The sequence below is a fragment of the Ranitomeya variabilis genome, chromosome 7 (genome assembly GCF_051348905.1).
Source record: "Ranitomeya variabilis isolate aRanVar5 chromosome 7, aRanVar5.hap1, whole genome shotgun sequence".
In the NCBI taxonomy this organism is placed as follows: Eukaryota; Metazoa; Chordata; class Amphibia; order Anura; family Dendrobatidae; genus Ranitomeya; species Ranitomeya variabilis.
The window spans coordinates 243,091,302-243,105,806 of NC_135238.1; the positions used below are offsets into that span (position 1 = coordinate 243,091,302).

A 14,505-nucleotide genomic window follows, 5' to 3' on the forward strand; every position below is an offset into this window, starting at 1 on the left:
ATCAGTGCCCTGCACTATGCCCAGCATAGTGTGTAATGTAGTACACTGGACCTGTGGGTGTACCTCCTGTGTGGTCACATCATTCGGCTCTGGTCTGGAGTTATTGTAGGTGCTGTACCTATATCTGAGACAATGGGATCCGCTGCACTGTTCCTCCCCCTCCCCCCGCCAGTGCCGCCGCCGCCGCATTTAAATATACCGGCGTCTATGACCTCTATATACCCCTGTGTGGGCTGTGCTGTATATACCCCTGTGTGGGTTGTGCTGTATATATCCGTGTGGGCTGTGCTCTATATACCCCTGTGTGGGCTGTGCTGTATATACCCCTGTGTGGGCTGTGCTGTATATACCCCTGTGCGGGCTGTGCTGTATATACCCGTGTGGGTTGTGCTGTATATACCCGTGTGGGCTGTGCTCTATATACCCCTGTGTGGGCTGTGCTCTATATACCACTGTGTGGGCTGTGCTCTATATATCCCTGTGTGGGCTGTGCTCTATATACCCCTGTGTGGGCTGTGCTCTATATACCCCTGTGTGGGCTGTGCTCTATACATCCCTGTGTGGGCTGTGCTGTATATACCCCTGTGTGGGCTGTGCTCTATATACCCCTGTGTGGGCTGTGCTCTATACATCCCTGTGTGGGCTGTGCTCTATATATCCCTGTGTGGGCTGTGCTGTATATACCCCTGTGTGGGTTGTGCTGTATATACCCCTGTGTGGGCTGTGCTCTATATACCCCTGTGTGGGCTGTGCTGTATATACCCCTGTGTGGGCTGTGCTGTATATACCCCTGTGTGGGCTGTGCTCTATATATCCCTGTGTGGGCTGTGCTCTATACATCCCTGTGTGGGTTGTGCTGTATACATCCCTGTGTGGGCTGTGCTGTATATACCCCTGTGTGGGCTGTGCTCTATATACCCCTGTGTGGGCTGTGCTGTATATACCCCTGTGTGGGCTGTGCTGTATATACCCCTGTGTGGGCTGTGCTCTATATATCCCTGTGTGGGCTGTGCTCTATACATCCCTGTGTGGGCTGTGCTCTATACATCCCTGTGTGGGCTGTGCTCTATATACCCGTGTGGGCTGTGCTGGCACCCAACACCATGTTGCAGTGCAGGAGATTCCTCCTGCACGGCATCAGTCCGAGGCGTATCTAGGGGAAGGGGGGGGTGGGGTGGGGGGGCCCCATTTGGAAGTTCGCACTGGGGCCCAGAACTTTGTAGTTACGCCACTGCTGCTACATACTTAGGCTGATAACTGGTTCATGCAGCTTTACATGAACACCCGAGCCTTACACTATGGCTGGTCCAAATAACTAAAGCAATTGTTACCATCCACCTCTCGTGTCTCCCCTTTTCCTCATAGTTTGTAGCTTGCGAGCAGCAGGGCCCTCATTCCTCCTGGTATCTGTTGTGAACTGTGATTTCTGTTATGCTGTAATGTCTATTGTCTGTACAAGTCCCCTCTATAAGTTGTAAAGCGCTGTGGAATATGTTGGCGCTATATAAATAAAAATTATTATTATATACGGCAGCACGGTGACTCAGTGGTTAGTACTGTATATAGGGAGCACGGTGACTCAGTGGTTAGCACTGTACTGTATATAGGGAGCACGGTGACCTAGTGGTTAGCACTGTACTGTATATAGGGAGTGCGGTGACTCAGTGGTTAGCACTGTACTGTATATAGGGAGCACGGTGACTCAGTGGTTAGTTCTGTACTGTATATAGGGAGCACGGTGACCTAGTGGTTAGCACTGTACTGTGTATAGAGAGTGCGGTGACTCAGTGGTTAGCACTGTACTGTATATAGGGAGCACGGTGACTCAGTGGTTAGTTCTGTACTGTATATAGGGAGCACGGTGACCTAGTGGTTAGCACTGTACTGTGTATAGAGAGTGCGGTGACTCAGTGGTTAGCACTGTACTGTATATAGGGAGCACGGTGACTCAGTGGTTAGTTCTGTACTGTATATAGGGAGCACGGTGACCTAGTGGTTAGCACTGTACTGTGTATAGAGAGTGCGGTGACTCAGTGGTTAGCACTGTACTGTAAATAGGGAGCGCGGTGACCTAGTGGTTAGCACTGTACTGTATATAGGGAGCACGGTGACTCAGTGGTTAGTTCTGTACTGTATATAGGGAGCATGGTGACTCAGTGGTTAGTTCTGTACTGTATATGGAGAGCATGGTGACTCAGTGACTAGCACTGTACTATATAGGGCTGCACAGTGGTTAGCATTGTACTATGTACAGTACAGACCAGAAGTTTGGACACACCTCATTTAAAGATATTTCTGTATTTTCATGACTATGAAAATTGTACATTCACACTGAAGGCATCAAAACTATGAATTAACACATGTGGAATTATATACTTAACAAAAAAGTGTGAAACGGCTGATATTATGTCTTATATTCTAGGTTCTTCACAGTAGCCACCTTTTGCTTTGATGACTGCTTTGCACACTCTTGGCATTCTCTTGATGAGCTTCAAGAGGTAGTCACCGGGAATGGTTTTCACTTCACAGGTGTGCCCTGTCAGGTTTAATAAGTGGGGTTTCTTGCCTTATAAATGGGGTTGGGACCATCAGTTGTGTTGAGCAGAAGTCTGGTGGATACACAGCTGATAGTCCTACTGAATAGACTGGTAGAATTTGTATTATGGCAAGAAAAAAGCAGCTAAGTAAAGAAAAACGAGTGGCCATCATTACTTTAAGAAATGAAGGTCAAACTTTGAAAGTGTCCCCAAGTGCAGTGGCAAAAATCATCAAGCGCTACAAAGAAACTGGCTCACATGAGGACCGCCCCAGGAAAGGAAGACCAAGAGTCACCTCTGCTTCTGAGGATAAGTTTATTCGAGTCACCAGCCTCAGAAATCGCAGGTTAACAGCAGCTCAGATTAGAGACCAGGTCAATGCCACACAGAGTTCTAGCAGCAGACACATCTCTACAACAACTGCTAAGAGGAGACTTTGTGCAGCAGGCCTTCATGGTAAAATAGCTGCTAGGAAACCACTGCTGAGGACAGGCAACAAGCAGAAGAGACTTGTTTGGGCTAAAGAACACAAGGAATGGACATTAGACCAGTGGAAATCTGTGCTTTGGTCTGATGAGTCCAAATTTGAGATCTTTGGTTCCAACCACCGTGTCTTTGTGCGACGCAGAAAAGGTGAACGGATGGACTCTACAAATGCCTGGTTCCCACCGTGAAGCATGGAGGAGGAGGTGTGATGGTGTGGGGGGGCTTTGCTGGTGACACTGTTGGGGATTTATTCAAAACTGAAGGCATACTGAACCAGCATGGCTACCACAGCATCTTGCAGCGGCATGCTATTCCATCCGGTTTGCGTTTAGTTGGACCATCATTTATTTTTCAACAGGACAATGACCCCAAACACCTCCAGGCTGTGTAAGGGCTATTTGACCAAGGAGAGTGATGGGGGCTACACCAGATGACCTGGCCTCCACAGTCACCAGACCTGAACCCAATCGAGATGGTTAGGGGTGAGCTGGACCACAGAGTGAAGGCAAAAGGGCCAACAAGTGCTAAGCAACTCTGGGAACTCCTGCAAGATTGTTGGAAGACCATTCCCGGTGACTACCTCTTGAAGCTCATCAAGAGAATGCCAAGAGTGTGCAAAGCAGTCATCAAAGCAAAAGGTGGCTACTGTGAAGAACCTAGAATATAAGACATAATTTCAGTTGTTTCACACTTTTTTGTTAAGTATATAATTCCACATGTGTTAATTCATAGTTTTGATGCCTTCAGTGTGAATGTACAATTTTCATAGTCATGAAAATACAGAAAAATCTTTAAATGAGAAGGTGTGTCCAAACTTTTGGTCTGTACTGTATATGGCTGTACGGCGGCTCAGTGGTCAGCAATGTACTAAATATAGGGCAGCACAGTGATGACTCAGTGATTAGCACTGTACTGTGCTCCAGGGATCAGTGATAATGTCGGTAAGGCCGGGGTCACACTAGCGTATAGGATCCGATGCGAGCGTCCGAGCTCAGTGTCTCGTATCAGGGAATCACAGCTCCGGAGAACGTAACCTCTGCACCTCCTCCGTGTCCTGACCCGGCCTGCGATGAGCGAGTGCAGTCCCCTGTTCCACTCGCTCCCATAGACTTGTATGGAGGAGTGCGATCCGACCATCGCAGCCAATCACAGTGTGAGAAAATAATCACTGATCCGCGCTGCCCCATAGAATAACACTGCGCACGAGCCGACATCACATAGCGCGGCCGTGTTATACACCAGTGTGAACGAGGCCTAAAGCTGTGGAATTCATGGCGAGGACAATATCACTGCTGCGGCCGCGTTGCTGCAGTGAAGCAGGTATCCCGCCGGCTCGGGGGTTGTCATGGTAACATTAGTAGACAAGTGATTTTTTTTTTAAACTAAATGTCCTAAGGAAATCTGTCTGTTGATGCCACCAAGGCAAATAGCAAGCGCAATACTCATCCCTGCCACACGGAGACCGCGGCACACATCGGGGAAGCTCCTGCTGACGCCATTTACTTCTCATAATATCAGGAGCAGCGAGCGGCCAGGATCTGTGTGATGGGAAGGAGCGCTCCTAGTACAGGGGTCCTCCACACTACACCACCCACCCTAGAGTCTGCCATGTCTCATCCTCCAAATCACCTCCAGAGATGCACTCACTATTCTGCCGTTACACCGTGCCTCATCCTCCAGAGCTGCACTCACTAATCTGCCGTTACATCATGCCTCATCTTCCAGAGCTGCACTCACTATTCTGCCGTTATATCGTGTCATCCTCCAGAGCTGCACTCACTATTTCTGCCGTTACATCGTGTCTCATCCTCCAGAGCTGCACTCACTATTCTGCCGTTACATTGTGTCTCATCCTCCAGAGCTGCACTATTTCTGCCGTTACATTGTGTCTCATCCTCCAGAGCTGCACTCACTATTTCTGCCGTTACACCGTGCCTCATCCTCCAGAGCTGCACTCACTAATCTGCCGTTACATCATGCCTCATCTTCCAGAGCTGCACTCAATATTCTGCCGTTATATCGTGTCATCCTCCAGCGCTGCACTCACTATTTCTGCCGTTACATCGTGTCTCATCCTCCAGAGCTGCACTCACTATTCTGCCGTTACATTGTGTCTCATCCTCCAGAGCTGCACTCACTATTTCTGCCGTTACATCGTGTCTCATCCTCCAGAGCCGCAATCACTATTCTGCCGTTACATCGTGTCTCATCCTCCAGAGCTGCACTCACCATTTCTGCCGTTACATCGTGTCTCATCCTCCAGAGCTGCACTCACTATTTCTGCCGTTACATCGGGTCTCATCCTCCAGAGCTGCACTCACTATTTCTGCCGTTACATCGTGTCTCATCCTCCAGAGCTGCACTCACTATTTCTGCCGTTACATCGTGTCTCATCCTCCAAAGCTGCACTCACTATTCAGCCGTTACATCGTGTCTCATCCTCCAGAGCTGCACTCACTATTTCTGCCGTTACATCGTGTCTCATCCTCCAAAGCTGCACTCACTATTCTGCCGTTACATCGTGTCTCATCCTCCAGAGCTGCACTCACTAATCTGCCGTTACATCGTGTCTCATCCTCCAGAGCTGCACTCACTATTTCTGCCGTTACATCGTGTCTCATCCTCCAGAGCTGCACTCACTATTCTGCCGTTACATCGTGTCTTATCCTCCAGACCTGCAGTCACTAATCTGCCGTTACATCGTGTCTCATCCTCCAGAGCTGCACTCACTAATCTGCCGTTACATTGTGTCTCATCCTCCAGAGATCTTCAAAATGGTAGAGAAGTGAAACAAATGAGTAGTGTCCCTGGAAGGTGAGCGCGGGGTGTATGGAGGGGCAGCTCGAGGTCCTGGCCGCCCTGCAGCCATCATATGTGCCACGCTGCGGTACCTGACACAGCCAGGAGAGGCGCCGTGTCTCCCCCATCTCCGATGCAAAAAAACCCACAAACAATGAAACTGTCAGAAAATGTTTTACTGTTGGTCGCCCGCAGGATCCGCAGAGACATGAAGCTCGAGACGCCGTGTGTGACAGACTGCGCCTGACCCCGTCGCACATGCAGGGAGCTGGGAAATGGCGCGCACTGCTGCAGGCCAGGAGAGGGTTAACGTCCGGACTATAGCGCGGCTTGTACCGGGGCTTGTACCGGGGCTTGTACCGGGGCTGCGGAGATTTCTGGAGGACTAGTGCATTATAATGGGGCCCCTGCATGTGACGGGGCCCTCATAGTCCGCCGGGTGCAGCCTAGGGTCAGGGCGTACTCCTGCCTGACATCCAGGGGTGTTCGGGTGAGATGATTCCTGTAGAGGGCGTTCTGAGCGGGGGAGGGGAACATGGAGGTGATGAAGCTCTTTCTCCATTGGCTCATCTGGGGACAGATCAGCGCCCCTCTGGTAGCCACGCCTCCTGTGTCTGCTGGCTCCACCCCTGAGGAGCTGAGGTATGTGGATGTAGGTTCACAGCTTGGTCCTGCCGAGCTGAGGCTCCAATGGTATCGTACCAGAAGTTGGGACCCCCAGCACCCCCACACTTGGCACAGCTGCCTCCAAGCAGTAAGTCCTCGGCGCATGCAGCAGCGCGGCGTCCCGGCTCAGAGCGGCCTCTAGCGTTTAGTAATATAAAAGGCGGCGGCGGAGCCCCTCCTGGTGCATGCTGGGTAGTGGCCGGGGTTAGTATGTAAACACACCACCCCTGCAGGCAGTTACCTCACTCTCATAGGAAAGGGCGCACTCAAAGAGGCGGCAGCATTAGGGGTCAAGAAGAGGTGGAAAATGTGAGGAAAGAAGATGACGGTGGAGGCGCAGGAAGGGTTAAGCCGACTTCTTGCGCTCGACGTGAAGAACTTTCCTTCTCTGGTGCAACATGTGGAAGTAGAGCTGCGGGAAAACTGCGGAAAGAAGGAGGAGTCGGTGACTGACGGCGCAGCAGGACCCCCAAAGGGAGACGCACAGGACCACGCACAGGCTGGAAAAGGATGCCCCCACAAGGAACACGCACAGGACCTGCCAACGGAGAACGTCCACAGAGAAACAAGACCCCCGCCAGAGAACGCCCCCGAGAGACGCACAGGACCCCCGCCGGAGAACGCCCCCGAGAGACGCACAGGACCCCCAACCCCCCCCCCCCGAGGGACACGCACTGGACCTGCCATCGGAGAACGTCCACAGAGAAACACAAGACCCCCGCCAGATAATGCCCCCGAGAGACGCACAGGACCACCCCCCCCCCCCCCCCCCCGAGGGACACGCACTGGACCCCCGCCGGAGAACGCCCCTGAGAGAGACGCACAGGACCCCCGCCGGAGAACGCCCCCAAGAGACGCATAGGACCCCCCCTGTCGGAGAACACCCCCGAGACGCACAGTACGCCCTGCTGGAGAACGCCCCTGAGAGACGCACAGGACCCCAACTCCCCCGCCGGAGAACACCCCCGAGACGCACAGTATGCCCTGCCGGAGAACGCCCCCGAGGGACGCGCACTGGACCCCCCACCAGAGAACGCGCCCCTGAGAGAGACGCACAGAACCCCCCACCACCACCACCACCATCAGAGAACACCCCCGAGACGCACAGTACGCCCTGCCGGAGAAAGCCCCAGAGAGAGACACAAGACCCCCGCTGGAGAATACCCCCGAGACGCACAGGACCCCCTGCCAGAGAAAGCCCACAAGGGAGACGCACAGGACCCCCTGCAAGAGGAGAATGCCCTCCTGAGGATCCTGGCAGTCAGCGGTTCGCCCAGTAATGGTCGGTGGGTCCTGGCAGACAAATACTCACTGGGGATGTAAGACACCATGACGAGGATGAGGAAGGTGTAGTAATGGAAGGAGAAGTTGTATTTGTTGGGCAGGCTGATGGAGTACAGGCCGGTCTGCTGGACGGACGGCAGCGCAGCGTAGATGGTCAGCAACTCTCCGGCTACCCCCATGGGATATAAGACGATGAAGAGGGTGTACCTGAAAGAGGCAGGGATGGGACAATAGGTGTGATGGCTGCCGTCCCCCTCCTGCCCCGCAGCCGCCCCGTCCTGCCCCGCAGCCGCCCCGTCCCCTTCCTGCCCCGCAGCCGCCCCGTCCCCCTCCTGCCCCTTCCCCCTCCTGCCCCGCAGCCGCCCTGTCCCCGCCTGTCAGCTGCTCAGACTGTAAATCCTGGGTGGAGATCTGCGGTGTGAATGGTAACGTATGGAAGAACAGGCGTGTTACACCATCAGTGTCTGGCTGCGCTACTGCTCGTTTTATTGGTTTCTTTAATCATTACCAATCACGGGGCCCGGAGGTTTGCGGGGCCCAGAGATGCCTCTGAGAATCACATGATTTCTAATGAAAAAAAATCCAGCAGAGCAGAAAAAGCTGCAGGTAGGGAGCGTCTGCGGGCAAAAACGGACAGAAACGGCCAAAAAATAGTCCCAAACCCACAGCAAGACCAGAAGTGAAGCTATGAAACTTGTCACTGGGGGTTCGCCGCGTCCCCCACTCACCTGGCCCATTTGATTATGTACGGCAGATGGTTGAGGAGGCTGAAGGTATAAAACGAGTAGCGGATGATCTCAGTGATTGTCCAGGCGACAACAAACAGCAGCACCGAATCCTCGCTCTGCACCTGCGGGGACAAGAGGAGATGAGCCCCCCGCTCACGAGAAGAGGAGCCCCCCGCTCTCCCGGACAAGAGGAGAGGAGCCCCCCGTTCTCCCGGACAAGAGGAGCCCCCCGTTCTCCCGGACAAGAGGAGAGGAGCCCCCCCGTTCTCCCCGACCTGCCCCACACTCACCTCTCTTACGCTGTGTGTGACTGCCCAGGTCAGGAACACTCGAGAAAGCACCTGGAATGCTGTGAGGACCACGGAGGACGGCACGATTCCTGGGGTGAAGAAACATGGGGAGTCAGCGCTGCGGCCCCTGCATGAAAAGCTTTACACCTGCCCCCGAACCCAGGCAGCGTGTGGCGGTCAGAGATGGTCTGCGGTCACTACAGGGCCGACCACTGTCCGCTATACAACAGTGGCCACATCATGGAGGACCCCTCACGGGCAGAGTCTGCGGGCCGCGCGACCCTCGCGGGCGGAGTCTGCGGGCCGCGCGACCCTCGCGGGCGGAGTCTGCGGGCCGCGCGACCCTCGCGGGCGGAGTCTGCGGGCCGCGCGACCCTCGCGGGCGGAGTCTGCGGGCCGCGCGACCCTCGCGGGCGGAGTCTGCGGGCCGCGCGACCCTCGCGGGCGGAGTCTGCGGGCCGCGCGACCCTCGCGGGCGGAGTCTGCGGGCCGCGCGACCCTCGCGGGCGGAGTCTGCGGGCCGCGCGACCCTCGCGGGCGGAGTCTGCGGGCCGCGCGACCCTCGCGGGCGGAGTCTGCGGGCCGCGCGACCCTCGCGGGCGGAGTCTGCGGGCCGCGCGACCCTCGCGGGCGGAGTCTGCGGGCCGCGCGACCCTCGCGGGCGGAGTCTGCGGGCCGCGCGACCCTCGCGGGCGGAGTCTGCGGGCCGCGCGACCCTCGCGGGCGGAGTCTGCGGGCCGCGCGACCCTCGCGGGCGGAGTCTGCGGGCCGCGCGACCCTCGCGGGCGGAGTCTGCGGGCCGCGCGACCCTCGCGGGCGGAGTCTGCGGGCCGCGCGACCCTCGCGGGCAGAGTCGTCACCCTTTCCCCGTAGCTGGGCTTAGGATGGAGTAACATATAACACCCGGACTCCCGTTATCAGTCACTCACCGCACGGCCGCTGCCGACCTTCGCCCAGTGACTTACCCAATGCACAATGTACAATCTGTAAATAAAAAGATGGCGTCAGTCTCCGGAACCTTCCACAAGTCACAGTCAGGATGAGGCGCAGCGGTCCCTACCTCCAGCAGCGCTCCCGTCTGGAAGAACTTCAGGGGCCGCTCGATGGAGTAATACAGGCTGTGATAACTCCCCTTGGCGAGATACGTGCGCACTAAGCCGACTGCTATGACCAGCCACCTGCAAGACACGGAGCACAACGGCGCCATCACTAGACATCCCCTGTAACTGGCAGATTCCTGGGGCCCGGCTGCCGTCACCTGAGGGCCACAGATAACCATCAGCTACAGAGCGAGAAGTCATCAATACACAACACTGGCACCACAACCCAGGGCCACCGCGAAATCACAGGGACGTCCGAGGAGAGGAGCGTCCTCCATCATCACATCCAACCACCAGCCGAGATTACTCACCCCGCGGTCATGATCACATTGTAAATGACCAGATAAGCCGTGGCCAACGCTCCGGGGCCCCGTCTCCTCCTCTGACAGTCATTATCCACAGACCGGACACTCCCAGAAGGCGAACTCGCCATATCTGCAAGAAACCGCACAGTAACAGCTGCACATAGTGCCGGAGGAAAGCCTTGTACTATACTCCAGAGCTGCACTCACTATTCTGCTGGTGCAGTCACTGTGTACATACATTACATTACTGATCCTGAGTTACCTCCTGTATTATACTCCAGAGCTGCACTCATTATTCTGCTGGTGCAGTCACTGTGTACATACATTACATTACTGATCCTGAGTTACATCCTGTATTATACCCCAGAGCTGCACTCACTATTCTGCTGGTGCAGTCACTGTGTACATACATTACATTACTGATCCTGAATTACATCCTGTATTATACTCCAGAGCTGCACTCACTATTCTGCTGGTGCAGTCACTGTGTACATACATTACTGATCCTGAGTTACATCCTGTATTATACTCCAGAGCTGCACTCACTATTCTGCTGGTGCAGTCACTGTGTACATACATTACATTACTGATCCTGAGATACATCGTGTATTATACTCCAGAGCTGCGCTCACTATTCTGCTGGTGCAGTCACTGTGTACATACATTACATTACTGATCCTGAGTTACATCCTGTATTATACCCCAGAGCTGCACTCACTATTCTGCTGGTGCAGTCACTGTGTACATACATTACTGATCCTGAGTTACATCCTGTATTATACCCCAGAGCTGCACTCACTATTCTGCTGGTGCAGTCACTGTGTACATACATTACATTACTGATCCTGAGATACATCGTGTATTATACTCCAGAGCTGCGCTCACTATTCTGCTGGTGCAGTCACTGTGTACATACATTACATTACTGATCCTGAGTTACATCCTGTATTATACTCCAGAGCTGCACTCACTATTCTGCTGGAGCAGTCACTGTGTACATACATTACATTACTGATCCTGAGTTACATCCTGTATTATACCCCAGAGCTGCACTCTCTATTCTGCTGGTGCAGTCACTGTGTACATACATTACATTACTGATCCTGAGTTACATCCTGTATTATACCCCAGAGCTGCACTCACTATTCTGCTGGTGCAGTCACTGTGTACATACATACATTACTGATCCTGAGTTACATCCTGTATTATACCCCAGAGCTGCACTCTCTATTCTGCTGGTGCAGTCACTGTGTACATACATTACATTACTGATCCTGAGTTACATCCTGTATTATACCCCAGAGCTGCACTCACTATTCTGCTGGTGCAGTCACTGTGTACATACATACATTACTGATCCTGAGTTACCTCCTGTATTATACCCCAGAGCTGCACTCACTATTCTGCTGGTGCAGTCACTGTGTACATATAGTATTTCCGTTCTATGTACTTGGAGTAGAGCAGCATTGTGTACTGGACTTGCTCTGCTGTAGGTAAAGGGTTAATGAGGCGGTGCTGCTGAATGTGGCGCCAAGATAATTAGAGGGAGATAAGCAGCGCAGACTCTGGACTAATGTACAGTGGAGCTGGCAGATAACAGAGAGTGCAGGAGGTCACCAGGATCCAGCAGTTTGTGCAGCCGCCTGTACAGGACACCCAGAACCGATGTTACATCACCGAGAAGAAGACGTGGAACCTGTGGATTCTCCAGTGCGGAGTATGAGCCTCGTGCAGAAATCTCGGCACCTCTGGAGAACGCGGGGCAGACGACGAGGGCGAAGCGGGGGACGTGGGGCAGACGAGGGGGAACGCGGGGCAGACGAGGGGGAACGCGGGGCAGACGAGGGGGAACGCGGGGCAGACGAGGGGGAACGCGGGGCAGACGAGGGGGAACGCGGGGCAGGCGAGGGGGAACGCGGGGCAGGCGAGGGGGAACGCGGGGCAGGCGAGGGGGAACGCGGGGCAGGCGAGGGGGAACGCGGGGCAGGCGAGGGGGAACGCGGGGCAGACGAGGGGGGACGCGGGGCAGACGAGGGGGGACGCGGGGCAGACGAGGGGGAACGCGGGGCAGACGAGGGGGAACGCGGGGGACGGGGGGCAGACGAGGGGGGACGCGGGGCAGACGAGGGGGAACGCGGGGCAGACGAGGGGGAACGCGGGGCAGACGAGGGGGAACGCGGGGCAGACGAGGGGGAACGCGGGGCAGACGAGGGGGAACGCGGGGCAGACGAGGGGGAACGCGGGGCAGACGAGGGGGAACGCGGGGCAGACGAGGGGGAACGCGGGGCAGACGAGGGGGAACGCGGGGCAGACGAGGGGGAACGCGGGGCAGACGAGGGGGAACGCGGGGCAGACGAGGGGGAACGCGGGGCAGACGAGGGGGAACGCGGGGCAGACGAGGGGGAACGCGGGGCAGACGAGGGGGAACGCGGGGCAGACGAGGGGGAACGCGGGGCAGACGAGGGGGAACGCGGGGCAGACGAGGGGGAACGCGGGGCAGACGAGGGCGGAGCGGGGGACGGGGGGCAGACGAGGGGGGACGCGGGGGGGACGCGGGGCAGACGAGGGGGAACGCGGGGCAGACGAGGGCGGAGCGGGGGACGGGGGGCAGACGAGGGGGGACGCGGGGGGGACGCGGGGCAGACGAGGGGGAACGCGGGGCAGACGAGGGCGGAGTGGGGGACGCGGGGTTTGTATGAAGCTCTCAGAGGCAATGGCATGAAAAGGAGTAAAACTGCAAACTTCTCACTCCTCCCCCTCGGTGACCCCTATATCCCCCTTCTCACTCCTCCCCCTCGGTGACCCCTATATCCCCCGTCCTCACCCCCTCCCGTCCTCACCTCCCGTCCTCACGGCTGCGCGGTTCTCTCACGCTGACGGTCCGGCCTCCGGTCCCCTCCGCGGCCTCCACACTTCCGTGTCCTCCCTCAGAACTTTCCCTCTTCCTCCTCCTCCCGCCGTCAGCTGCCCGGGCTGCTCTGTCACACGGCCGCAGCCTAACCTGCTGACACAGACGCCTCCACACACTCTCTGCTCTGGTTGGACGATAAGACACTGAGGGCGGAACAACACGATAGTTACAATAAGATTGGTTGACAACTCGGTCAACGGTTACTAATAAGACGAGGTCACCTGTCTTACTCCAACCAACCAGCGGTCAGAATCCTCCGACCCCGCCCTGACTGACTAGGAATGGCGTCTCCTTGGAAACGGACGGAAGCTGAGAAGGAAAAGGAAGGAGCTAGAAAAGCGGCTGCGTTGAAACCGGTCGCAGTCTCCCCTGTCTGACACATAGAAGCATCCACTGATAACGGGCCGGGAGACACCAGCTCTCATAAACGGGGGTGAGTGCAAACGTCAGTGTGATGGGGAGGGTATAGATGGGGGCAGTGTGATGGGGGAGGGTATAGATGGGGCAGTGTGATGGGGGAGGGTATAGATGGGGGCAGTGTGATGGGGGAGGGTATAGATGGGGGCAGTGTGATGGGGAGGGTATAGATGGGGGCAGTGTGATGGGGGAGGGTATAGATGGGGCAGTGTGATGGGGGAGGGTATAGATGGGGGCAGTGTGATGGGGGAGGGTATAGATGGGGGCAGTGTGATGGGGGAGGGTATAGATGGGGGCAGTGTGATGGGGAGGGTATAGATGGGGGGCAGTGTGATGGGGAGGGTATAGATGGGGGGCAGTGTGATGGGGGAGGGTATAGATGGGGCAGTGATGGGGGAGGGTATAGATGGGGCAGTGTGATGGGGGCAGTGTGATGGGGGAGGGTATAGATGGGGGCAGTGTGATGGGGAGGGTATAGATGGGGGCAGTGTGATGGGGAGGGTATAGATGGGGGCAGTGTGATGGGGCGGGTATAGATGGGGGCAGTGTGATAGGGGAGGGTATAGATGGGGGCAGTGTGATGGGGAGGGTATAGATGGGGGCAGTGTGATGGGGAGGGTATAGATGGGGCAGTGTGATGGGGAGGGTATAGATGGGGGCAGTGTGATGGGGAGGGTATAGATGGGGCAGTGTGATGGGGGAGGGTATAGATGGGGGCAGTGTGATGGGGGAGGGTATAGATGGGGGCAGTGTGATGGGGAGGGTATAGAAGGGGGCAGTGTGATGGGGGAGGGTATAGATGGGGGCAGTGTGATGGGGGAGGGTATAGATGGGGGCAGTGTGATGGGGCAGTGTGATGGGGGAGGGTATAGATGGGGGCAGTGTGATGGGGGAGGGTATAGATGGGGGCAGTGTGATGGGGAGGGTATAGATGGGGGCAGTGTGATGGGGGAGGGTATGGATGGGGGCAGTGTGATGGGGG

General features: G+C 55.9%; 1 protein-coding gene across 1 annotated transcript; it reads right to left on the bottom strand.

The window, feature by feature from the left end:
- Positions 1-5,980: 5,980 nt before the first annotated feature.
- Positions 5,981-13,289, bottom strand: HACD2 (3-hydroxyacyl-CoA dehydratase 2). Its single transcript, XM_077273385.1, has 8 exons — positions 13,036-13,289; positions 10,202-10,325; positions 9,851-9,968; positions 9,756-9,774; positions 8,791-8,879; positions 8,501-8,622; positions 7,801-7,979; positions 5,981-6,911 (listed from the first exon to the last, which is right to left on the bottom strand). The coding sequence occupies exons 2-8, from the start codon at positions 10,321-10,323 to the stop codon at positions 6,835-6,837; spliced, it is 726 nt and encodes a 241-aa protein (XP_077129500.1). The 5' UTR covers positions 10,324-10,325; positions 13,036-13,289; the 3' UTR covers positions 5,981-6,834.
- Between the last annotated feature and the right edge of the window lie 1,216 nt (positions 13,290-14,505).

Coding starts and splice junctions, on each gene's coding strand:
- HACD2 (XM_077273385.1), bottom strand. CDS start 10,323: ATGGCGAGTTCGCCTTCTGGGAGTGTCCGGTCTGTGGATAATGACTGT. Junction 9,969..10,201: donor AATGTGATCATGACCGCGGG/GTGAGTAATCTC, acceptor CGTGTCTTGCAG/GTGGCTGGTCATAGCAGTCG. Junction 8,623..8,790: donor TCACACACAGCGTAAGAGAG/GTGAGTGTGGGG, acceptor TTGTCCCCGCAG/GTGCAGAGCGAGGATTCGGT.